At 56.0% G+C, this 22578-nt stretch overlaps 8 protein-coding genes across 8 annotated transcripts; 3 read left to right on the forward strand and 5 right to left on the reverse strand.

Annotated features, from left to right (window-relative positions):
• Positions 1 to 4: 4 nt before the first annotated feature.
• Positions 5 to 1399, reverse strand: PUNSTDRAFT_138431 (uncharacterized protein; the record flags this gene model as incomplete). The annotated part of the gene is made up of 5 exons (XM_007388117.1): positions 5 to 172; positions 234 to 990; positions 1046 to 1132; positions 1187 to 1333; positions 1386 to 1399. 5 exons carry the CDS (start codon positions 1397 to 1399, stop codon positions 5 to 7), a joined length of 1173 nt encoding a protein of 390 aa, XP_007388179.1.
• Positions 1400 to 3716: 2317 nt separating this feature from the next.
• Positions 3717 to 4546, forward strand: PUNSTDRAFT_122774 (Tautomerase/MIF; the record flags this gene model as incomplete). Its single annotated transcript, XM_007388118.1, has 6 exons — positions 3717 to 3749; positions 3857 to 3895; positions 3965 to 4075; positions 4131 to 4234; positions 4303 to 4335; positions 4386 to 4546. 6 exons carry the CDS (start codon positions 3717 to 3719, stop codon positions 4423 to 4425), a joined length of 360 nt encoding a protein of 119 aa, XP_007388180.1. The 3' UTR covers positions 4426 to 4546.
• Positions 4547 to 5144: 598 nt separating this feature from the next.
• PUNSTDRAFT_138433 (uncharacterized protein) lies at positions 5145 to 5561 on the forward strand (the record flags this gene model as incomplete). Its single annotated transcript, XM_007388119.1, has 1 exon — positions 5145 to 5561. One exon carries the CDS (start codon positions 5145 to 5147, stop codon positions 5559 to 5561), a length of 417 nt encoding a protein of 138 aa, XP_007388181.1.
• Positions 5562 to 6659: 1098 nt separating this feature from the next.
• PUNSTDRAFT_138434 (uncharacterized protein) lies at positions 6660 to 8093 on the forward strand (the record flags this gene model as incomplete). The annotated part of the gene is made up of 5 exons (XM_007388120.1): positions 6660 to 6686; positions 6745 to 6823; positions 6872 to 7011; positions 7068 to 7654; positions 7706 to 8093. The coding sequence occupies 5 exons, from the start codon at positions 6660 to 6662 to the stop codon at positions 8091 to 8093; spliced, it is 1221 nt and encodes a 406-aa protein (XP_007388182.1).
• Positions 8094 to 8586: 493 nt separating this feature from the next.
• Positions 8587 to 10146, reverse strand: PUNSTDRAFT_122775 (uncharacterized protein). Its single transcript, XM_007388121.1, has 3 exons — positions 9700 to 10146; positions 9269 to 9646; positions 8587 to 8865 (listed from the first exon to the last, which is right to left on the reverse strand). Exons 1-3 carry the CDS (start codon positions 9821 to 9823, stop codon positions 8717 to 8719), a joined length of 651 nt encoding a protein of 216 aa, XP_007388183.1. The 5' UTR covers positions 9824 to 10146; the 3' UTR covers positions 8587 to 8716.
• Positions 10147 to 10537: 391 nt separating this feature from the next.
• On the reverse strand, positions 10538 to 11921 carry PUNSTDRAFT_76010 (uncharacterized protein; the record flags this gene model as incomplete). Its single annotated transcript, XM_007388122.1, has 3 exons — positions 10538 to 10592; positions 10776 to 11287; positions 11358 to 11921. 3 exons carry the CDS (start codon positions 11919 to 11921, stop codon positions 10538 to 10540), a joined length of 1131 nt encoding a protein of 376 aa, XP_007388184.1.
• A 4768-nt stretch (positions 11922 to 16689) lies between these two features.
• PUNSTDRAFT_138437 (uncharacterized protein) lies at positions 16690 to 17838 on the reverse strand (the record flags this gene model as incomplete). The annotated part of the gene is made up of 2 exons (XM_007388123.1): positions 16690 to 17093; positions 17145 to 17838. The coding sequence occupies 2 exons, from the start codon at positions 17836 to 17838 to the stop codon at positions 16690 to 16692; spliced, it is 1098 nt and encodes a 365-aa protein (XP_007388185.1).
• A 1191-nt stretch (positions 17839 to 19029) lies between these two features.
• PUNSTDRAFT_138438 (uncharacterized protein) lies at positions 19030 to 20008 on the reverse strand (the record flags this gene model as incomplete). The annotated part of the gene is made up of 2 exons (XM_007388124.1): positions 19030 to 19433; positions 19501 to 20008. 2 exons carry the CDS (start codon positions 20006 to 20008, stop codon positions 19030 to 19032), a joined length of 912 nt encoding a protein of 303 aa, XP_007388186.1.
• Between the last annotated feature and the right edge of the window lie 2570 nt (positions 20009 to 22578).

Here is a 22578-nt window from a genome sequence, read left to right on the forward strand (position 1 = left end):
TTGTTCAATTGCCGGATCGTATCTTGCGTTGCGGGAATAAAAGCCTGCGAATGAGCGCGAAGGTGCTGATTATCTCGTATGGAGGTTGGGTCGAAGTGTAGAAACTGGGGTGTTTCGAAGTTCGATGGCGCGGAGGGTGCCTGCTCTCGACATTCATGTTGATGATCTTGAACTTTCGATCCTTGGTCAACGCACGAAATTGAGCCATTCGACGAAGGTCCTGAAACATTAACAAGGGGCATGCCCGACGGTTCTTGCATAGTCAGATTTTGTAGGCCTTGGTGCTCCGATCGTTGAACCCTGATATCAGTCGGCCACGCGAAGTCGTCGAACGACTTTGCAGACATGCTTGAAGACACGTACTCCAGGCCCTCGTGGGCGAGCGGGGAGTGAGACGGGTCCAGCGCATAAGGGAGTAGAGACTCCGAAGCTTGAATGCCACCGACTGCCTTAGTCTCGACGGACATCTGGAGGTAAGAGGGCACGTGTTCCTCCAGGTGTTGCCTTATCGGATCGCTATATGGCAACACTTCGGGCGGCCCTTGAAACAGGACTTCCTCGGGATAGATGATCGTCTTGGATCCCCACAAAGAGAATGGCCTGTCCCCGAGCGCGTCCAGGGCCGAAAAGTCGAGCGGGGAGCGTGGCGGGATGCGAGGTGGAAGCGGCGGAGGCTCTTCCCATCCATCGGACAGCTGCACACCTGGCCTAGGCTTCCAAAAGTCCGAAACAAAAGAGGAAATGGCTTGCGCGTATTCGAGCGAGGTAAGTTCGGCCAGCGATGGAGGAGGAAGTTCGTCAGAAGGAGATGGTGGTGTGATTGATCGCTTGGGAGGCTGAGCCCACTCCGCGGAGGGAGGTGGTCTGGTGTACGTGGGGACGAACACCGTAGGCCCGACGATTTGACGAGGAGCCCTCGAGTCGTAGTTCGGACCTGCCCGGACGTTCGGGTCGGAAGACTGTGCGATCGATGAACGCGAGGAGAGACCTCTGGATGGAAAGACAATGAGATGGTGTTCACGTCGAAAGAAATCAGTGGACGTACCCATACGGACAGCCAAAACGGGATACCAGCAGCCCGGTCTGCGTTTCCTGCTCTACGGCGCGGTGATCCCTTTGCCTCGGGAAAGCGCTATCAACGATGAGTCAGAAGGCTTATGTGGGGGAGCACTGAACGCATTCATACCGGAAATTGGTGGGAAAGGGTGTATTGATATCCTTGGATTGCCGGAGGACGGTCGGTCTCGCAGCGACCGCGGGGCCAAACACCAGATGTGCTCCAGGTGGCTCAAACGAGGCACGTACTAATCCTCCCGAATCAATTGAGTAGTCACTGGATGTGAATGTTAGTATGAACCGCGCGATGAACGGTGTGTATGACGCACCTGTGGCGGGCCATGTTCGCAAACAGTCAACAAAGAAGGCTTGTAGAAGGCGCGTTCCAACGAACGACCGCTTCGTTTCGTGCTTTAGACGAGGCAGGTTAGTGTCGTTCAACCGCTGAAGTATGCCTGGAGTGGGTGGGGCTCACGAGTGAGTGAAGCACATCACCGGACGGGCCATTACTTGTACCCGCCGGTCTTTGTGGCCCTCGCAAAGCCAAAGAAGGTGGCCCAGTACGACTGCTCTGGAAAGTCATTGTTGTAAGGGACTTTTTGAGACTCCCGGGAGGCGTGACATAGACGATGAACAAAGTTGCGGCTAAGTAAAGATGGTGGATATGGTGCAACACTGCAACTGCAAGGTGCGACAGCGACGTTTACGCTCGCACGGACATTTCTCCTGACCCGCGTCGGTAGATGCCGTCGGCCGGCAACAGGTGGCTAGCCAACAGCGGCGCGTGAGTCGCCACTCGACTTCGACCTTCGCCTTGCAGAACGCCGTATGTCGAAACCATCACTTACTCGATGAAATAGCATCGCTTACTCTCCTAGATATGCCCCGCCGTTTTCCTCAAGAAATATTAGAACTCATCATCGATGAGATCTCGCACGGCGCTACCCTCAAAGCAACGTCGCTCGTTTGCAGATCAACCCTGGATCGTAGCCGATGTCGCCTTTTCATGATTGTGGATCTCGAAGATACCCCACGGAGCTTCCTGGAAACCCGGATTTCGGGTATTTTGAACAGTCCAAACCGTCTGCAAACCATGATCCGCACATTAACCATCTCATTCAACGTGCCTCACCTCGTGGAGTTGCTCGTCGGGTGTACTGCTCTGCATACGCTTGTTTGCTGCGATCTGGAGTTCCTGTCCCCGTATATTCCAATCCCGGTCATTCCGCATCTGAAATCGTTACAACTGAAGCATTGTTGGTTCAGCTCCCCCGAGTCATTCCATGCCCTGCTCCAGGCTTTCCCAGCATTGACAACGCTCGTTCTAGAGTCTTCCAACTTTGAAGCTTCACACTGGGTGCAAGGTTTCAAGAAGCTTAATCTCGAGCTTCGTTTCTTGAATATTGATAACACCATCAAGTATGTGGACGATTACCGTTTCCTCGATATTCTCGATTTTACGAAACTCCGACATCTCCGACTCGCAGACTACAAAACCGCCGATGCCCTTCCGCTGTTGGGACGGGTTCTTCTGGAGGCTTCTGAATGCTTGGAATCTGTAGCCTTCAAATGTCATTCGGGTGTTTACGGCGAGGTCTCGAGTATGTGATGCATATTCCGTTTAGGTCTCATCCATATTGACTTCATGGACAGATATTCTCCGCCGATGTCTCGCATATCCTGTGAAAGGGGCTTTGAAGAAGGTAGCCATTCACGGGCATTTGAGGGATATGCCCATGATGATTGCATCGCTTCGTGCCCCATTCATTGAGCACCTTGAGCTGGCGAGTGTGACCGCTATCGGCACTAGCTCATCGACGTGGGAGGATCTTGACTGCATGCTGTCCTCCCTATCACAGCTACCTGCGCTGCAAGAGGTAGCTCTCGTCGATTTCTCCCGCGCGTCACTAGACAAGGGGTCTATGACGCATGACTACAGAACGTATCGGCGCCTTCCGAGGACTCTGGACAGAGGTGTTCTCCGTCTACCACCAGGATATAACGAATATGTCAGTTCACGTGGCACAATTGCTTGTAGTTGACCGTCCGTCGATGGTTGTGCGCCTTTGCGGTACATGAAACGGGTTCGTGTGGGAATCAAATCTAAACTTTACAACTTCACTTACCGATTGTCAGCGTAGATCTCTGCATCGCACGTGTATTCGGGGACCTATTTATCTCTTCCGAGTCCAAATAAAATGTGGGGCATGTATATCGTGATGCTTACGAGCCTTCAGGTGGCTTACATTGATCACTCGTCATCACGGTACTTCCGGAATATTCATCATCACGGCACTTCCTCAATATTCATTTGTCCGGGGTTAACGGCACTCGGGTGGTGCGAGAGGACATGAAACCGGTATTCTATTGCAGCGCTCAACTTCTTACGCCGCAAGGATGAATTCCGCAAGCTGAATGGGTTTAATCGCACAACCGTGCTCTCCGGTCGCCGGTTCCGGCTTCGATACAAAGTCTATACCTGGGAGAGCTGACAGAATATCATCGTTCGTGGGAACCTCTTGTGCATATGCTCTGGTTAATGACATGCACCCTCACGTGTTACCGGTTGGCCTTCCGATCGCATATATACCGTCACCAAACCAAGGCCGAGGCACCTCAGACCATCCTGATTTACTTCACCCTGCCCACGGCTTTCCGCTATGCCTAGTCTCGTGCTGCAGACGAATGTGAAGGCGAGTAAGACGATATGGTCAGGTCTGGCTTGCTCGAGACAATCTCATTGGCTTGAGCTTAGCCGCTGATCTCCCCTGGTCTGACTACTACGTATACCCCTTAATAGGTGCCTGATGTCGGAGCATGGGCCAATGAGTTCTCCAAGGTGCGCATTCCGGCTTTCGTGATCTTATATTGGGGACCTTCTTTATTTGTTTAACCCGCATTCCCGCAGCTTTCTGCCGAGTTCCTGGGAAAGCCCGAGTTGTACATATCGGTCAGCTACAACTACGACGAGAACCTCTCTTTCGGGGGCACGTTCGAGCCTGCCTTCCTTCTCACCATCGTGAGTACCGAACCTTCCGGCGTGGTTCCGTTGCGTATGCTGATAAAACGGGAAGACGAGCCTTGACAACATCAATCCGGAGGTGAACGAGAAGTACAGCAAGATTATCTTCGACCATTTCCAAAAGACGCTCGGTACCCCCGGTAATCGCGGTTACGTGTCAGTGTTCACCACTGTTGATCTCTGCGGCGAACTGGGGTTGATCTAACGATTCTCTACGCTGACAGAGTTTTCAACGATCCGGGCCGCGATTTTATGGGGTAAGTTCATCTCGGAATTGTTCTATTCCCATTCACAAACGATACCGTAGACATAAAGGCACGACGGTTGCCGCGATCTTTGGAAATTAGACATGAAGTCTAATTTGACTCCTAGGGCGCCTTACAACGAAGAAGGTTGTCGATCCGCTGTGAATGTTTATCGATAGTCGTGCCAATCAAGCTGCGTAGTAGTGAGTCCAAAATTACTTAGTGTATAGAATATGCGGATATCGTCCCTTCCCGACTCCCCCGAAGGAGGGAGGTGGTTTTTGCCTGGCATGAATGCGCCTGTCCACCCGTCCGGTCCGTGTTCGCGCAAAGATTTAAGCTCCGCCCGTCCTTCCCATGCACATCCTACAACAACACCCTCAGGCTTGCTCGGGCTCAAACCTTTGGCACTCAGAAACTATCATTAGGAGTTAGTTTTAGGGGATAGTTTTAGAGGTTAGTGTCAGAGGGTCAGCGTTACAGGTTAGGACAGGTTATAGCGGAGTGCCTTCGCGAAGGCGTTCAAGTCATTGAAGTGGAGACTCAATCACCATGGGACTCACCTTCGGAGTCGAAAAGGCGACGACAACTCGTTGGGAGATTAACTTCAAGTTTCTGACGGAGTTATGATCTGGTCCCGTTTGATTTCTGACTGGTCTCAGTTCACCACGTATGACTGTCTCAACAACTTTCAATATCTGATCTCAGGATGGCGGATTGTATATACTCACGCAAGTGCTTCTGTTCAAAATACGACAGTGAGCTCACGCACGTCGATCAGAGATGGGGGGGGGCGGGGGGCGAATAGGCTTTTAGCCACTATGGGCGTATTCGAAGCTATTCGAAGGCACGGACGTTATCATGGATTCCTGTATCAACTCAACCTTGAAGCGTATCACTGGGATATTGCACAGCGCGTGGCGGGCGAAGACTTTGAGAGCAAGAAGACACGCATGACGGGCGAGGACTTGCTCAGGCGTGGCAAAGAGGTCACGGCAAAAATCGTCGCGCTTCACGACCCGAAGGAGGCGGATTTTACGATGCACGTCTATCAGTCCTTCACCGAGTACCAGTACAGCATCCATATTCACGGCAACAACACGGTTGCGAACGCGAAGGCCGCTGGGGCACTGGACGCACGGGAGCTGTACCCCAATGTGGAGATGACGAGCTTAAAGGAGTTTGCTAATAAAGGCTTCTATGCAAACCCATTACCCCTTTACGATGATGGATACTGAACTTAGAATTTTGAGCTATGTATACATATATACCTCCATTATGTGTCCAGATCACCATTTGCATGCAGAACCTGATCGTGTCTGACGGACTTCCATGAACTGATTTTTTTTTTTCACTATGTGGCATCAGAGAAACCAACTGCTGCGCATAGGCGTTTCATTGTCCATACTTTTCATGCCACCAGAACCGCCTCAATATTGCCGCACACGTCGAACCGCATGCGAACATGTGGCTGGCGGCCAGTCAGCCATCCGTGCGAGCTCACAGGCTGATACGCGGGCATGGGAGTGGAACGAGTGCTATAGTAGTTTTTTCTCTTCCTTCATGAACGGGTCAGTATCAATGATCGCTGTGACTTGACGGGCGGTGTCTGGCCCGAACCGGGACCGTGCGAGTTTCCGAGCCTTTGTGGTTGACCACATTCATCGTCGCGACCTGAGCCACTCTAAGCCACTGTTGCAACACTATTGGGTCCACTCGCCAGTTCCAGCTGTTAAAAACCGCACTCTTAGGTGAGCCATGTCTTTTCGCAACTGCTCCATGCACCCAATCACCGGGTCTCATGGCGCGCGGAAAGTCCCAGCCGCAGGGGACATTGCGCTCCCGTGCCAGACGTCCTTCTGGTCGGGCACGTACTAATCACCGTCCCTGAGGAGTCCGATCTTCCTCTCGGAAGGACCCGTTCCCATACGCAAGCTCTCCGTTCCGAGCAGTCTCAAGCCGATTCGTTACCCTCCCCGCCGTCCCAATCCGGGGAACCATCGACCCGTCGAAGTGCTCGCATCGCTGACCTACCGCATCAAGACCTAGCCGAAGAGGGAACGCCTACGCCGGACAACCTCCGATACGACCGCGATTACAATCCGACCGAGACTAGAGTTCCTACACGATCTGTCGCCCCAATCACACCTCAGCCTCAACACCCTTACGCGGAGGACCTTAACGCGACCCCAATCGGAAACGTTGGTAGTATGGTCAGCGGAAATACTGCGCGCATGAAAAGAGCCTACGCGGAACACGTAGGCCCTGATGCTAACGAACGTTGCGCGGTCTGCTTCGATAAGGTGTCAGCACGCACCATCCAATTGTGCCACATCATGCCGCGGAAACATGGAGGTACCCAGGTTCGGTACTTGAATTACACCGGTGCTGTATGCGTGAATTGATCCGTATCATTGATAGCTTTTGCGTGACTTGGAAATCGCGTGGCGGTATACCCTCGGAGAGTACAATCGGGATACCCGTTGGGCACAGATATATCGTATGTGCTGTGCCATTGTTATATCAGTCAGCTGATTGAATGTCAAAGTCTGCCTCAATTGGCACTGGGAATTCAACAACGGCGGTTGGAGCATACTTCCAAGCCTGCGGCTACTCGATCGCATCTATTCTGAGCTTAGGGATCCGAAAAAGAGGGAGAAGCGATCCTCGTACTTGGAATGGCGTTCCGTGAGTTGTTTCGCCTGCTGTAGACATAGTCGCTGCTGATCGCGAGGATACTGTAGAAGCTGCGGGAAAATAAGCCCGTACCTCCCGAATATTGTTTTATTCCGTTGAAGATCCTCTCTGATAATCGTCCCGTCGTTCGACATAACGGACGGACTGAAAGGAGGGGTGAAATGACCCGCCTGCAATACGACCACATATGGGAGCCTTACAAAGATATCCCCATCGATCTTCCTCTGCACCCCTTCCCTCTGATCGCTCACTTCAACACTGCATGGTCAATGCTCACCCCGGAGGAGAAAGAGGACGTGGAGAATCGCCTTGACCAGGATCACAGATTACGGGTAGAGGTCGCCCAGAAAATATGGAGCGCGTGGCATCAATGCACCCCCCCACCTGTTAACACAGGTGCGGGTCCAGGCCCAGATGGCGGGCCCGGCGGCGGCGACGGCGGTCCCGGCGGTGGAGGACATGAGGACGGTCCGCGCAGATCGACCAGAAACTCCAAGAAGTCTCAAGGAAAAGGTAACAACAAGAACGGCCAAGGAAGTACCGCCAATCGACCTCGACCCACCGGAAAAAGTCTTAACGATTCCATGATGACCGCCGCAAGCCCCACAATGGCGGACTCGTGTCTGGATTATAGGTTCTTCTCGCACAAACATATAATCAGCATTTGTTCACGGATGCATTGCAGTGCTCACGACACTGAAACTTCAGCGACCTCGAGCGTCGAGGTGCGCTCGGATCAAAGAGATGATTCTTCTCTATCCACCGTCTCGGAAACCGCAGAAAGCGATGACGACGACTACAACCCTCTCCCTGAACTTGCGCCTCGGGTATGGATCGACATCGACGGATGGGCTGTTCAAATCAAAGAGGGCGAAGAGTTCCTCCGCGGTAGAGGCAAACCACCCGCCCCTCCGAGGACTTCACCCAAATGGAACGAGCAGCTCGCGCGGTACATGGAAGAAGGGGCGCGCTCTCCCCCGCATGATCCTGATTGGACGAGATGGGAGGCTGATACGCACTGTAAATGGCAGACCGCTCTCCGCCCTGCGAAACGGCGGAGGACCGTAGAATGATGGCTGCTTTCGTGTACTTACTGCAACAGCCTCGATGACCCCGGGGGGTGGAGTATAATCTGATCCCGTTCGATTTCTGACTGCTCTTAGTTCACCATGTATAAATGTCTCAACAATTCCCAGTATCCGATCTCAGGCTCGCGGATTGTATATACTCACGTCAGTGTCCATCCGAGATGGGGGCGAATAGGCTTCTAGCCACTATGCGCGTATTCGAAGGCGCGGACGTTGTCATAGATTCCCGTATAAACTGAACCTTGAAGCATATCATCCCCATTAGGACCTTAACTCCATTGGCCTCTCACGTCTCTACAAACTTTATAGAGCGCGACCCTGAGAGAACTCTGTCCTCCATTCTTCGATTGAATCCGTACTTGCAATCAGCATGATCCCGACACGGACGGTCATCTCATAACGCGCGATTCATCTCATATACGTCCTGTTGAATACGCGCAGCTCAATTCCGGAGTTTGCTCGGTTAAGCCATAATGCGCGCGCATCCGTTCGTCCGCTACATTCCATTATCGTTGCGATGACGTGCTCCACATGTTATACGTTATTACCTTCATTATAACGATCGAACCTTCCGTTCTCACATGGCTCTATTCGCAGAGAAACCAACATTATACCGTTCCGGCGTTCTTCTCCTGGATGGGCGCGGCAGCAGCAACAGGCGCCGCCCTCTTCGCGCGCGAGTGGGCGAGGTACGCGAGGATGGCCGAGGTGAGCGCGAAAAGGAACGCGAACCAGGGCACGATCGCGATGTTGCGCACTGCAGGATTTGGAAAGTAATAAAAATAAAAAAAATCATTCCGCGTCAGCGTGGGCCTTCACGAAAACAAAAACAACAAAAAAATCGTTTACGAGAAAGGAAACGAAGCGGAGGGGCGAGAAGAGGGAAGAACGAAGAGAAAAAGACCAAAAATCGAGAAAAGCGGCTGCCAAACCGGGACTCGATCGGGCTGAGCAAGATCAACGTCGAGGCGCCTCTGTCAGGCACAACCCAAAAAAGGCGGGCGCGTATCCTCAATGGGGCAAAACAAAACCACCGCCGCCCCAACAAAACGTCAGAACACCAAAACGTCAGAACACCAAAACGTCAGAACACCAGAACACCAAAAAGCCAAACGCGAAACAACCGGATCAGACGGAAGACGCGGAAGCGGGAGACTCACGGTATCCGAGCTTGTGGTACACGCCCGTCGCGCCGAGCAGCTTCTGCGCCTGCGCGATGACCGACGCCGGGAGCGCGATGCCGCCGACGGTCGCCGACACCTTCGCCTGGTTGTTCGCGACAAAGTCCGCGGTAGGCACGAGCGTCGCGAAGAGGAAGACGACGCAAAAGAGGAGCGAGTGCGCTTGGATCGGCAGCGTGCGCGTCGCGAGCGGGAGCGCGGCGGTGCGGGGGTGGGGCAGGAGGAGGAGGACGAGGTAGACGAGCGAGAGCAGGCCGGTGAGGCCCGTCGCGGCGGTGAGCGCGCCGCCGGCGCCGAGGATGTCGGTCGTGTCGATGTTCAGGTCGATGGTGGAGCCGACGGCTTTGTGGAGGCGGCCTGCGGGACCGCGGTCAGTGCGGAGCGCCGTGGAAAGGAGAGGGTGGCATTACTCTTGTCCTTGCGCGACTGTATCAGCGCGTGCAGGCCGAGACCGAAGCCCGCGATGCCGAACGCGAACGAGAGGAAGTACGAGATGAGGCGCGGTAGGCGCAGCGGCGTTGTGGTCGAGGACATCGTCGTGGTCGGTGGAGGAATCAAATTCGGAACGACGTTATGAGGCTAGACTGCGCAAAGTCGAGGGGGGACGACGACGAATGACCAGGGGAGGGGCGGAGAGGGGACGGGGGATACGGAAAACGCTCGTCGGATCGACGACGGGTTGGTGTTCGCGTTTTTGTAAGCTCAGCACGAACCATGTCATGATTCATCCGCCGTCGTGTGAGAGACGCCATGTTCATGTCAGGCGACGCGCTCGATTGGGAAAGGGCGGGTGTCGAAAAAAAGAAGCTTCCAACGTCGCAAACTTGCGTGCGGCCAGAGGCGCGAGAACCATTTGATTATTTCTTCGCGGTGCGGTTGGCCGGTGGGCCTGGGTGGAATGATTCGGGTGCGGATCCGAGCAATGTTCGTGCGTCCGTCATCCGGATCTCGTCAGGTCCGAACAGCGAAAATGGTTGGAACGACGTCGAGCGCGCCCGAGAGCGAAACGTTGGGGAGAAAAAATTGCTGAAACGTCCGGGTTACAGTTCTAGCGGAATATGTACAAGTAGCACATCGACGACAAGCGAGACGGCCTACATACCAAACGTCCGTTGCGTACAACATCCTTCATCAGCAAAACAATCCCTGGGCCGCAGCAGAAGAGAGAACAGGTGACGAGCTCGAGCTTCGAGAGGAGCACCAACAATCACAGAGCCCCCACCAACCCCGCATGCTTCAGGCGATCGATCACATCAGCCGTTCCTTCTCCCCCACAGTCCTGATCCAGATCTCGCCCGGCCGGCTATCAAATCATACCCGAAGCCCGTCAGCACAACGACGTCAAACCCTAACCCGAAGCACGCCCGCCACAAGGATTGAACAAGAAGAGGATAACGATACGGTGTAAAGCACCAGACGAACGAGAAACGACCGCGAATGATAGACATGGATGAAAGATAGAAAAGAAAACAAGAGATGGACTGACCTCCTCTCCCTCAATATCCTAAACACCTTTCTCTCCTCCCACTCCGCCTCTCCATACCGCGGATGTCTCTCTACCCCGCACCGCGCCCTCAACTCCGCCAACCCCTCGTTCGTCCCCTCCGCCTCAACCACCACCGCGCCGTACCACCCTCGATCCACAACGGCATCCGTGCCCGGTATCGGAATCCCTCCCTCTCCTCCTCCTCTGATATGAAACCGCGCACGGTGCACCCACCGCACGACCGTCCTCCTACCCTCCGTCCGAAGACGATCTTGCATCAGCCGCACGGAGCCGCATATCTCGTCCGCCCACGGTCGCAGATCGACGTGCACGATCGGATTCGCCGTCCCCGCCGAGTTGTCCGTATGCGTCCCAGGCGAGGACGAAGGCGGCGGAGCGGGCGTGGGCGCCGGCGCAGATCGTATCACGCGATGAAAGTACGACGGCGGGAACGCCAGCGAATGCAGGTACTTCGGCACGTCCCCCGTGCGCGAGTACGTGTAATCCAGATCCTAATCGCCCGATCGCGGTCAGCGCACGACGCAGCGGGAAGAGAGAGAGAGAGAGGGTCGAAAAGCTCACGATCAAATACGCCCCGTCCCACACCAACCTCCCCACGTTCCCCTCCTCGCCCACCGCAACGTCCCACACCACGTCCCCGACCTTCAACAGCCCCATCCCGCGCATGCCCGCCGCGGCCTTCCTCAACTCCTCCTCGCACCTCACCACGCTCTCGTCGCTCAACCAGCTCCCCTCCCGACTCGGCACGAACACGCGCAGCAGCGCCGCCCGCCCGGGCTTGAACAGCGGCGACCGGAACGCGCCGCCCGTCGTCCGCTTCTCGGCGACGGACTGCGGCGCGCGGTTCGACACGCGCGAGCGCGAGCGCGAGTGGCCCGTCCTCGAGACCGCGTAGTCTTCCGTATCCGTAGGAGACGGCGCGCGACTCGACGAGCGCGAAAATTGCCTTCTTGCCTGCGCCGTCGGCGCCCCTTGATTCGGCGCCCACGCCGTCGGCGGTCCTGCACCCGGCTCGCCGACGGGGCTCTGGACGAATCCGTGCTTGGCACGCACGCGCGCCGCCGCCTCGACCTGTGCCCTCAGCCTGAGCACAACCCGCGTGTACGCCCGCGCGCTCTTGCGCATCAAGCGGTGCACGACCGCGCTCTCCCTCGGCGCTTGCAGGCAGTTCTCCGCGAGGGACACGTAGAGGTAATTCGGAACCGACACGCCGCGCATATACGCGTTCAAGTCCTGCACGCGCGCCGCATGTTACCAAGGAGTCCAAGCGATCCAAAACAGCACTTACGTCAAGCGTCAGCACCATATCCTCCTGCTCACCCTCCCACCCGCTTTCCCCTCCTTCGTCGTCCGCCCTCCCACCCCACCGCACATACCCAACCCCGTTCAGATACCGCTCGAGCACCTCCTCCCTCAGCTCCCTACGCTCGCTCAACGTATCCCTGACGTCCCTACAAGTCGCGAGCACAGCCTGAAAGCTCTCAAAGCTCAAATGAGCGAGCAGCGCAGCGAGAAGCGGCGGACTCGAAACGTGCACCAAGAGCGGGTAGACTCCTGGATCCCGCACGATGATATCCTCGGGTACCGACGAGCGCACCTCCGCCTCCTCCTCCCTCTCGTACGCCGCCGCCGCCGCCGCCGTCGCCGCCGCATCGTCGTTTTCGCCGACCATCGCCTTGGCGCGCTCTACTGCTCCCTCAACATCAACTTGTTTCTGGTCAGGCCCGCTGTCCGTGAACGCTGTGCTTCGTCTCTGGCTTGAGTACCCCGATCCGTCCTGAGCGGCCAAAGAAACGTCTCCAGACGAGAACGCCGCTTCGGGAACGTTGCGTTCTTCGTCTGGGTACCGGTACCGCGAAGGGTAGAGGTGGGTAGCGGTGGTATCGGACGCCGGCGCAGGTGCCCGCTCTCCGTACCACGACGGGACATCCTCGCGGCCGAGCGCGCCCGCATTCAGTGGCGTGACCGTTTCCTGCCGGTCAAACCGCGGCATTTCCCCATTGCGCTGCCGCTGCCGTTGCCCACCCTCCTCGCCCGCCCGCTCACCAAACACGACCGACATCCGCAGCATCGGCGAGCTGTTCACCGTCGCGCCCCCCCTCCCGCCGTACGTCGTCGTGTCGTCCCTCAGCGAGGGCTTGGTAGTAGACGACAAAGCGGTCGCGAACGAGTCGTTGGTCTCAAACGAGTCATCCCCTCCACCGCCTTCCTTCTCGACGCTTCTCTCCGGCTGAGGCGCGGCGGGCGGTTCTTCGTCAACAGTAGCGAAGATCCTCGGCCGGCCGCGCACGGGCATAGCGTTCGGTTGATTCGACTGCGGGTGGTGATACGGGTCCTGCCGGTGGTATGCAGGCTGCTGCTGCTGCTGCTGCTGTGCTTGTCGGTGCGCTTGCGGATCGGCCCACAGGTACGGCGTCTGTGCCGGTGGTGGACTCGCCCGCCGTCGGCCACGGTCGTCAACCATCTGCGTCTGCACGGGCCGCATTGGCGGCGACGTCGTCGTCGGGGATCGTATCTGCGCTTGCCCGTATCCTTGGAGCGGCGGGGACGGCATCGACGCGGGAGGGTAGGACGGCACAAGCGAGTGACACTCCGTCGATGCGGGAGGGTACGACGGCACCAGCGAATGGCGCTCAGACACGTCCGGCGGGGTCATCACGGGGAGCGTGGGCTCGCGCGTATCCACGTCTCGCGTGCTTTTCCGGTGCAGCTTCTTCGCCTTCGGAGGCGGGGACGGAGCCGCGGGCGCGGGCGCGGGCGCCTCAGACTCGGGGGCAGCGTACGCGCTCGTGCGCTGCTGCGTGAGGCTGTTCGTGTGCGTTCGGTGCAGGCGATGAGGTTGGCGCGGGTCGTGGTGGGCGTGGTGAGGGTCCCGCCGCGCGTCGTTGTCCGAGGACGACGGGGCGCCGCCGTCCTTAGGAACCGCCACGGACTCGCGCTTGCGGAGCTTGTTGGACGAGTCGCCTCGCTTGGGTTTTTCCGGCCTCGCCCTTTCCCTCTCCGTGTCCCTCTCCCGCGCGGACTTGTCTGGAGGACGCGGCGCCGCGGGCGGAGGCGCGTGCCCCGTCACCGCCATCCGATCGTAGGCCCTCTGTCTCGGATCGCCAACGCTCATGCGCGACTCTGCCATCGGCGCGAGCTCGTGCGTGTGCACCACCGGGCTTTGGCCGATGACCATGCTCGCGCGGGAGACGTAGAGAGCCGCCTCGCGCTCCCACTCGTCGACGATGGAAGGGGGCGGAGCGGACGTCGCGTCCGGCTTGCGCAGTTTCGTCTTGGACGGCGCGCTCGACAGACGGGAGTCGTCTGTCGGTGGTGGGGGCGATCGCGAGTGGGATGGTGCGGGCGGTTGAGGTAGTGGGTGGTGCCTCGCTGGCGCGACGTCGGTAGGCGGAGGCTGTTGCTGTGAAGGCGGAGGGACAGGTAGCGACCGCGGTGCGGAAGCAGGCGGGGGAAGAGAAGCTGGAGGTGGCATGGGAGGCGATCTAGAAGCCGAAGCCGGAGATGACGGGGACCCCACGTTCATCGAAGGCGATTGAGTAGGTGGAAGGTTTCGGTAACCGTGGGTGGGAGGCGAGGAAGGGCCGAGACGGTTATTGGAAGATTCGTTCCGGTTCGGTTTCGGCGGCGGAGCGGGGCTAATCGGGGTGAACGCAGGATTGGGGGGCGAAGCGGGGGAGGGAATGCTTGCCGGTGACAGTGCGGTAATAGGAGAGTGGACGGATGCAGACGTAGGTGTTGATGCATAACGTTCGTCAGAACGAGGTTGCTGTTGTTGGTGAGGTTGTTGGTGAGGATAAGACTATTGCATCGTCAATACGAGGATATTCACGACGAACACACGAGAACGTACCATAGAAGCCGGGGGTGGAGGAGATTGCGCAGGATTCCACTCGTACATCTGTGCCTGCGCCTGTAGCTGCTTTTGCTTCGTAGGTGACAGTGACTTGCTCTGCAACTGGATGGCCTGCGGCGCGCTATGAGCCGACCGCGAATTGGCGTTCGAGTTCGAGCGCGGGAGATGGGACGCCGGCGGGAGGTCGTCCAGTCCGTAGGAGGCAGCGTTGCGTCCGTGCGGATTAGAAGACGCGGGTTCGGTGATGGTGAACTTCGAAGAGGATTGTGGTGGTTGCGCCTGTGGTTGGACGTACGATTGGTGTTGGTGCTGATGTTGATGTTGATGCTGGGATGGATGCTGAGGTTGAGGCGCGGTGCGTATTTGGAATTGCGGAAGGGTGAGCGTGAACGGGGCGGGTGCGGAAGAGGAGGTGCGTTTGTAAGATGGACGCGTCGGATCGGAGTGTTGCGGGGAGTGGGATTGGTATTGGGCATTGGAAGGGGAGTGGGTCCGATCGCGGGTCGGTGTCGTGGGCGTCCGAGCCGGTGCGGACGCGGAGGGCATCATCCGCGGCGAGCGAGGGCTTTGTGGTGACGGCTCTTCAGGAATTCGGGTGGAAGATGGCGCAAAGGATACGATAGGTTTAGGAGGAGAGGAGGTAGGGTCGGGAACGGGAACGGGGAGGGGCTTGTCGATGGAAAGCTTGGGCGCGTGTCCATGCATTCGCGAACTCTTCCGCACCGGCGGGTTCACGTTCGCAGTTTGGGGCGCCTGTCCTTGGAGGGCGCCATGGCTGACGCTGCGCGAGCCGAGGTCCCTAGGTTGCTCGCCGCTCGCGCGAGCGTACGGCGGCGACGACGACGACGGCGACTGCTGAGCCTGCTGCAGCAGCGCACCGTGGCTTGCGCTCCGTGACCCCAGATCCCTGTATTGCTCTGCACTTGCTCGTGCTTGTGGGTACGCGTTCGATGCCTTCGGCGCGAGCGCCATCGGTCCCGACACTCCCTTGGATCCCGACTGGGGAAGGCGCTCCGCAGAGGCGGAAGAGGTGAATCGGGCGTACAGTGGCGGGACGGCCTCCATGCTCCTGTTGGGCGTCGCGGACGAGTCGCGCGACGACTTGGCGTCGACGTTGGTGTTGCTCGACCGACCACGGAGGAGGCTCTTCATCGTTGCGATCCTCGCTCCAGTGCTTCCGGCGGTGTAGCGACTTGTCGGTGGGTCGTCGTCACCGTAGCGATCCCGTCGGGGCAGATGCGTAATAAAGTGATGAACGTGTATGAGAGCGGGGCTAAGAATGAAAGTGCCGAGAAGGCCGTCGGTATTGGAGATAGAGCGCGGCTGGGCGTGAAGGATATCGTATGCAATTGACGAGCAGGCGGTGTACAATAACTGATGGACTGTCCAGTGAAGACACAAGGTCGAGCACAAAATGCGATCGTATTGTAGCAACCCTCCGGGGAGTCTGGGCTCATCGTTGCCAATGCCGAGGGCGCTATTTGCGTCTGTTTGTCATCCACCGACGGCGTGGTATTCTCCCCTATGTTCGCCCCCTATGTTCACCCCCTATGTTCACCCCCCTGTCGCTGATCGACGTGTCTTGAAACAGATCCGTCTGAGTGTATACCACTCGCAAGACCGGATAAGTGATAGAGACATTCAGACATGGCGACCACGAGTATTGTAGGAAGTCGATTGGAACCTATGCACTACCCTATGTCGCACACTGCAGTCGGATACGTACGGAGAAAGCGACTAGAGAACTGTCCACTATTTCCAGTGTGACGGCGAGGAGTTAAAGAGCGGGTTTGCAAGTAACTCAGCCATTTGCTAGTCATGCCGTCCATCGGCATGGCTACACAAGCAAAATTTATACGATAATCATCGAGATAACCTACCCATCCTAGGGTACAGCGCAAGCATCTGGACGGAGCCCTCCGTAGCAATAACCACAAGCTGACGCAGGATATCTCGACGTGTCATCTATGTGCATCGCATTGGCTATCTCCACGGTAGTCGTACCCCATCTTCGCAGAAACGGGATGCCAAAACCCTCTACCAATCACCATTCATGTCAAGCTTGACGTATTGGGACTTGGAGAGGAGAATGCCCTGGGTCGCGCATCGCGGAAGATACCGGGATAGGTGAGGATGAACCATTGCCTTCTCACAAGTCACCCGGAAGACGGAAACCTCCTTCAGACTCGGAAAACGGTCCGTAGAAGCGAGTGCGCTATCGAGCGCCTCCCAGTCCTCAAGTTCCGTCGAGTCGAGGAGGAAGAAGCTGAACGCGGGCCAGATGTTGAGCGCGATACGCTCGATCCCAGGCGTGCTGAGCGCGTTCACGATTACAGTGGGCAGCGCGATCGACAGATTCCAGTGACGGGAATCAGATATGATCAAGGTCACGTCGCGTAGGCTCGACTTCGAGGCCGTGGACAAGCACTCGCACACTCCATCTGAGCCGCAGCGTGAGTTAGGCTTCCTATCACTATCTGGACAGCGCTCACCAATAAACGAATCCTCATGTCTGGAAATAGTGATTCGCATAGTAATCAGTCTTAGGCCTGCTTCGCAGAGGACCTGGTGCAGCAGCGCGACATCGTTGGTAGAGCTCAGAGTAATGCTCAACTCGGAGACCCTGTCGAGGTGGAACGGCGCAAAGAGGGAGGTCGAGGCCAAGTGGTTCCTAGTACGAGAGACCACCAGTATTTGTAGCGCGAGCTGAGATTTCAACGGTTCTTCTGAGCCCCCGCCTTGGAAAACATCGCAATCGTCCATTACAAGTCGACGAAGGTGGGAGTTTGCACGGATGAAGGTAGAAAAGAGGCCATACGAGCCAAACCTGCAACGCCCGAGGCGAAGACTCTGGATATGAGAAGGCAGCGTAGGCGTAAACGGGTTGATCGTTTCTGAATTGATATATTCGAGGGTGAGTGCCCGCAAGCCCGTACAAACTGCTAGGATGTCCATGTGGTCTGGCCTCGGAAACAGGCGCAGCGTTTGAACGAGCTCCGCGATTCGTTTGTTGGACTTGAGCATATCTCCAACGCCAGCAGCTCTGCTGATTGTGACCGAGCGGAAGAGCCGCCGCTGGCTGACGTCCACCAGCGACTTGCAGACGACGGAGGTAGCCTGGAGTGTGATGGCATCGTCTATCTCATCGATGATGAGATTTATGATGTCCAGGGGGAGACAGGTCATGCTTTCAGGCCGCAAGGGGAGACGAATTTGGCAATCAGAAAGGTGGACAAGTTGACGGTCGAGCATGACGTAATCAAATTCAACATCTCAACTTTTTCTGCCAGGGCATTCACTAGCGCTGCTCGCGCGTAACGCCCGGCTTGAAACTCTCGAGTTATCATCACACAAGATACGTATTCTGTATGACCGCGTCAAAGCTCATGGACGAGTCCGACTTCGTTGGTTTGCCACGTGGCAAGGATGCAGCCTACTGTACGGCCTCCTTGAGTCCTACGGCTCGGGGCCTCGGGCTGTCGCACGGAGGCTCTGTGTACGACCATCCCTGCCAGCGTCCGCCACCGCTTGCTTTCAATCGCCGCGTCGCGTGCAAACATTGGTGGACGGACTGTTTCCTGTAACCAGTTGAACCAGGACTGCGTTAGTGCGCTGTAATTTGCGAAGGCCGCAAATATTGGAGACGAACGGGATTGCGATACGACAACATGCTTCACCCTTCACATACAAGTAATATTATTACCGACGTATCAGAGGTCTCACGAGACCGAACTTCGTCGTCTTGGATGTGCTGGATGAGGTTGCTGATCGGAGTGCGGGTATCCTGCTCGTCCTTCCCCTCCCGCTGCGGACACACGTGGTCTATCACAGCTGCGTGGCATGCATTGTCTCTCGTCGAAAGCGTATTCACGGCAGCTATCCCGACAATGTAGAAGATCAAGCGCATGTTGTACGTGCGCCACATGCTACACGGAAGACCCCAAAAATGGGGCCCCCAATACGTGCAAGAAAGGATTTCACTGTACGTTGATGATCCAATAGAGAGCATCGGATGTGGTCGCCCAACACGTCAAGACGAACTCTCCCATTTTCATGACTGTATTGGTGCGCCACTTCTTCTCCGCGATGTAGCCATTGCTCTTACCACTTCGTTATATATATTAACATTATACAGCGTATGTCAATCCCACTCTCTTTGCCGCGAACGCCCCGCAATTGCATAAGCGTATAACGGGGCCATCGAACCCTTGTACATATGGCCGAGCGTACCCCATCTGCTTCCTCCGTGCATCACGTCGATTCCTTCCGCGGAGCAAACTCAAATCCTGCGCCTTCCAATCCCTTCAACTTCTCCGCTCGGCACCGGGATGCAACGGCTGTGGCAGACACGTCCCGCGGAAGGCATAAGTAGCTTGATCAGAATGCGCCGATATCGAAGTCTGAGCGGTTCCAACTGTATTTGGCGTACTCGACTTCGGGAAGGAGAATCCCCCTTGCCGCACATCGCGGTAAATACTGCGATATATTGGCAAATTCACGTGCTTCAAAACGTTCGTCGTCCACGACCGCGAGCTCCTTGAGATTCGGAAAGGCAGCGAGCGTATCATCGACTGGCACCCAGGCGGCAACCTCGTCGAGGTCGAAGAATCGGTGTCGACGCATCCCATAATCGAGGCGGATAACTTCAACTCCAGGTGCGCTCAAAGCAGCGAAAAACTGTGCAGAGAATGCGACCGACAAGCCGGGGACATCTGCGACCGCTAGATGAACCTCACGAAGCGCCGATTTTTGAGCCTCGGACAGACACTTGCGTTGGGATTCTGCGAGTCAAACGCGATTGAGTTAATTCTTCTAGCTGTTCGTTACAAATATTAAAATCAGACTCACCGATAATTTCATCGCCATGAGTAGCAGGGGTCAATCGCAAGGTAGTCAAGGTGAGGTCCGCATCTGCAAGAACCTTGCGTAAGATCTCTACACTGTCATTCCCCCCGACAACTATACGAAGTTTGCGGAGATTATCGAGACGGATTGGCTTGAGCATGGATGAAACACAGCCGAACGCGAGAGAAACACCGAGCACTCGCAAGGCGGGGCACAGACGTTCCGTTATCGGACTACATGCGCTGGAACTGGTACTATCCGACTTGAGTTCTGCGGAGCAGCTGTCCAAGTACAGCTCAGCGAGTCCAGGAGTGGCGCGGAGGAGAGCGATGAAAGGATCGGATGAGCGGAAGTCCGAGTCGCAAATGTGGAGTTCCCGGATGGACTGGGGGAGCGTGAATGGGGGTTCTCGCTTCTTCAAGCTTGGCCGGTAACGCCGGAGAACGAGTTTGTGCAAGCCTGTGCAAACTGCTAGGAGATCCTTGTACGAGTCTATGCGATGACCGCGCATATTTAAGCCCAACGTTCGGATCAGCGCTGCAATGTGTGGAGTAGAACATAGCATCTGTGCTTTCGGGCTGTTGGAATTCTTGATTATGGCCGATCGAAAAAGCCGACGTTGGCTGGCGCGCAACATCAAGCTGGAGACCAGAGAGGTTGCCTTCAGCGTGGCGAAATCGCGACCGTCTACCCCATCGATGATAAAATCGAGAATTTCCTGAGGAACGCGGGCCATGGACACGGATCTTGGAGTCAAAGAGAGCAGGTCGTGGCGCGATCTTAAGGTCTGGGAGATGGGTAGAGACTACGAGATGTGAGCTGAGGACGAATCTCGCAGGCGGCCATCTCCGAAATATTCTTAGGTAATCTCTAAGGCAGATATATAGGCATTGCAGTTCGACACAACGCATGTTCGTAATTCACCATACTAGTGCATCAGTATAACGGTTTCTTAAGTTCTACACAACGCATGTTCGTAATTCACCATACTAGTGCATCAGTATAACGATTTCTTTGAGCACTTTTACCGCATCCACTCTTCGCCACAAGCAAACCCCTCGCCTCAGCCCTCGGAAACATCATAGCCGTCGCTTTATGGAACTCGTTTGGGATTTCAAGCAAAGTGACCTCTGTCAGGGACGGAAATTTCGCGATGGAGGAGAATGGGCCATCGAGAGCACTGCAGAGGAGAGGATTGAGACCACGAGAATATGGTGAGGGACGTGCTGAGCAATCGATTTCGATGTGCTCAACGTGAGGGGCACTGAGCACGGAGAAATCGAAGAATCCATCTGGCCAATTCGCTGGCTGGTGGCGGCCAAAGAATTCCTGACAGAACCCGACGAGTGTCATCCGACGCAACGCCAACATCTTGGCCCTAGAAAGGCAGTTGTCAAGACCCTCTGTAACATGATGATACCCTTAGAATCGATGCAGACGACTTATAGATGCGGAGCTCACGTAGCAATCGCTCGTCGGGATTGTAGAGGTCAATTCGCAAACTGGTAAGCACCCGATCCGAGTCCTTCATAACCTTCTCCAGAAATTCAAGGTCGGGTGCAAACGTTATCTGTAGATCAAGATTGCTGAGACAATCCGTACGAAATGCACTGTATAAAGAGGCGTTGACTTGGGAGATGCCGCCGTGGATGCAGACCAGCGATTGAATTTCGACAGGAATAACCTCGATCTCTCCTATATCAACGTCCTGTCCAAACGTGCAGCGATCTATGGCAATAGCACGCCGATCCTGACACCTGTTCAGAAAGGCGGCCAGAGAAGCATGGGAACCGAACGTGCAGTGCTCCAGATAGAGCGCCTCGATGCCCGGGGGAAGGAATGAGGAACAGAGTACTTCAAGCTGGGAGCCCTGAAGCCACCTGAGGCCAAGTCTGCGCAACAGGGTGCAGGCTGTGAGGGGTATCGTGAACTGAGTGGTTTCTCCAGAGTCACTCCAGCGTGCTCTCAAGACTAGAGTACGAACGTAGCTAGAGATGCGCTTTGAGCTCGAGAGCAGGTTGCGAACTCCTTCGGCTCGGGCGGGCTCTTCGTAGTCGATATAAACAGTGTCAAAAAGGCGGCGTTGATTGCAATGCGTGAGTGATCTACAGAGGAGTGACGTAGTTTTGAGAGTGTTGATGTCTGACACCTGATTGACTATGAACTCCAAGATCTCCTGAGGAAACCGGGCCATATTGAATGCTATGAGAGAAGAGTTGCGTTGATTCACTGGTAAGGTACCAGTAGGGGATCCCTGGGACTCTGATATGGCGCTCTTACCTTGGTCAGAGCTGTTAACATTGGCTACGGCGTGGCGAAGTCCCTGGTCATCCGTCATAATGGCGGGTTCTGTAAGTCTGTCAGTCATGACCTTCCGGGAGAACAACAGCGAGACCATGCTGGGATGTGACTTACGACTAGCCACGAGGTGCGAGAATTCCGCGCTTGCGGAGGTCGTCTGGTGCTACAGTAGCGTTTAATGTTTTCCGGTGCCGGGGGTTCAGAGGGTTGCCAATCGCTAGGAGATGAGGCGACAGCAATGCGCAGTGATCGTGCTTAGTCATCGCCGGTGTTTTCCGCATCTGCTGCAATGAGCGTCACACGCGCTACTGGCTCCGATTCAATCCTCCGTGTGTCACTGCTGGTGACCACCTTTGTCATACAATCTCCGGTACTTGCCTGCAACGCACGGTGCATAAACGACGACAAGTACATTGACATGCCTAGCGCCTTTCCAGCTATGACTGACTCTGCTCTTGTCATACAATCATTGACAACCTGCGTACCCGCGCTTACACGACACCCTACAGCTTGTGTCATATAGTTGCCGGCAGTTGATTACCACACGACCGCAGGGTAGCGTACGTTGCGTCCTTGATTCTGTCATATATACTCAACAATGAATGACTGGATCTGAACGCCCGTGTCATACATGTTGCGACCCATGCATTCTCGCCCCTGTTGTACATATCTCGGCAACAATTTCTGTACTCCGCCCGCCTCACCCGCGTCGACCAGTCATACAAATTGCGATACCGCTACTGGATTTCGCCACAGCTCTCATATTGCTCCAGATTGTAA

This window comes from Punctularia strigosozonata (assembly GCF_000264995.1).
Source record: "Punctularia strigosozonata HHB-11173 SS5 unplaced genomic scaffold PUNSTscaffold_16, whole genome shotgun sequence".
In the NCBI taxonomy this organism is placed as follows: Eukaryota; Fungi; Basidiomycota; class Agaricomycetes; order Corticiales; family Punctulariaceae; genus Punctularia; species Punctularia strigosozonata.

Bases quoted from the DNA above. Each gene is read 5' to 3' on its own strand.
- PUNSTDRAFT_122775 (XM_007388121.1), bottom strand. From the start codon at position 9,823: ATGTCCTCGACCACAACGCCGCTGCGCCTACCGCGCCTCATCTCGTAC. The intron at 9,647-9,699 runs GTAATGCCACCC...GCGGTCCCGCAG, and splicing joins ACAGTCGCGCAAGGACAAGA to GCCGCCTCCACAAAGCCGTC. The intron at 8,866-9,268 runs GTGAGTCTCCCG...CAAATCCTGCAG, and splicing joins GTACCACAAGCTCGGATACC to TGCGCAACATCGCGATCGTG.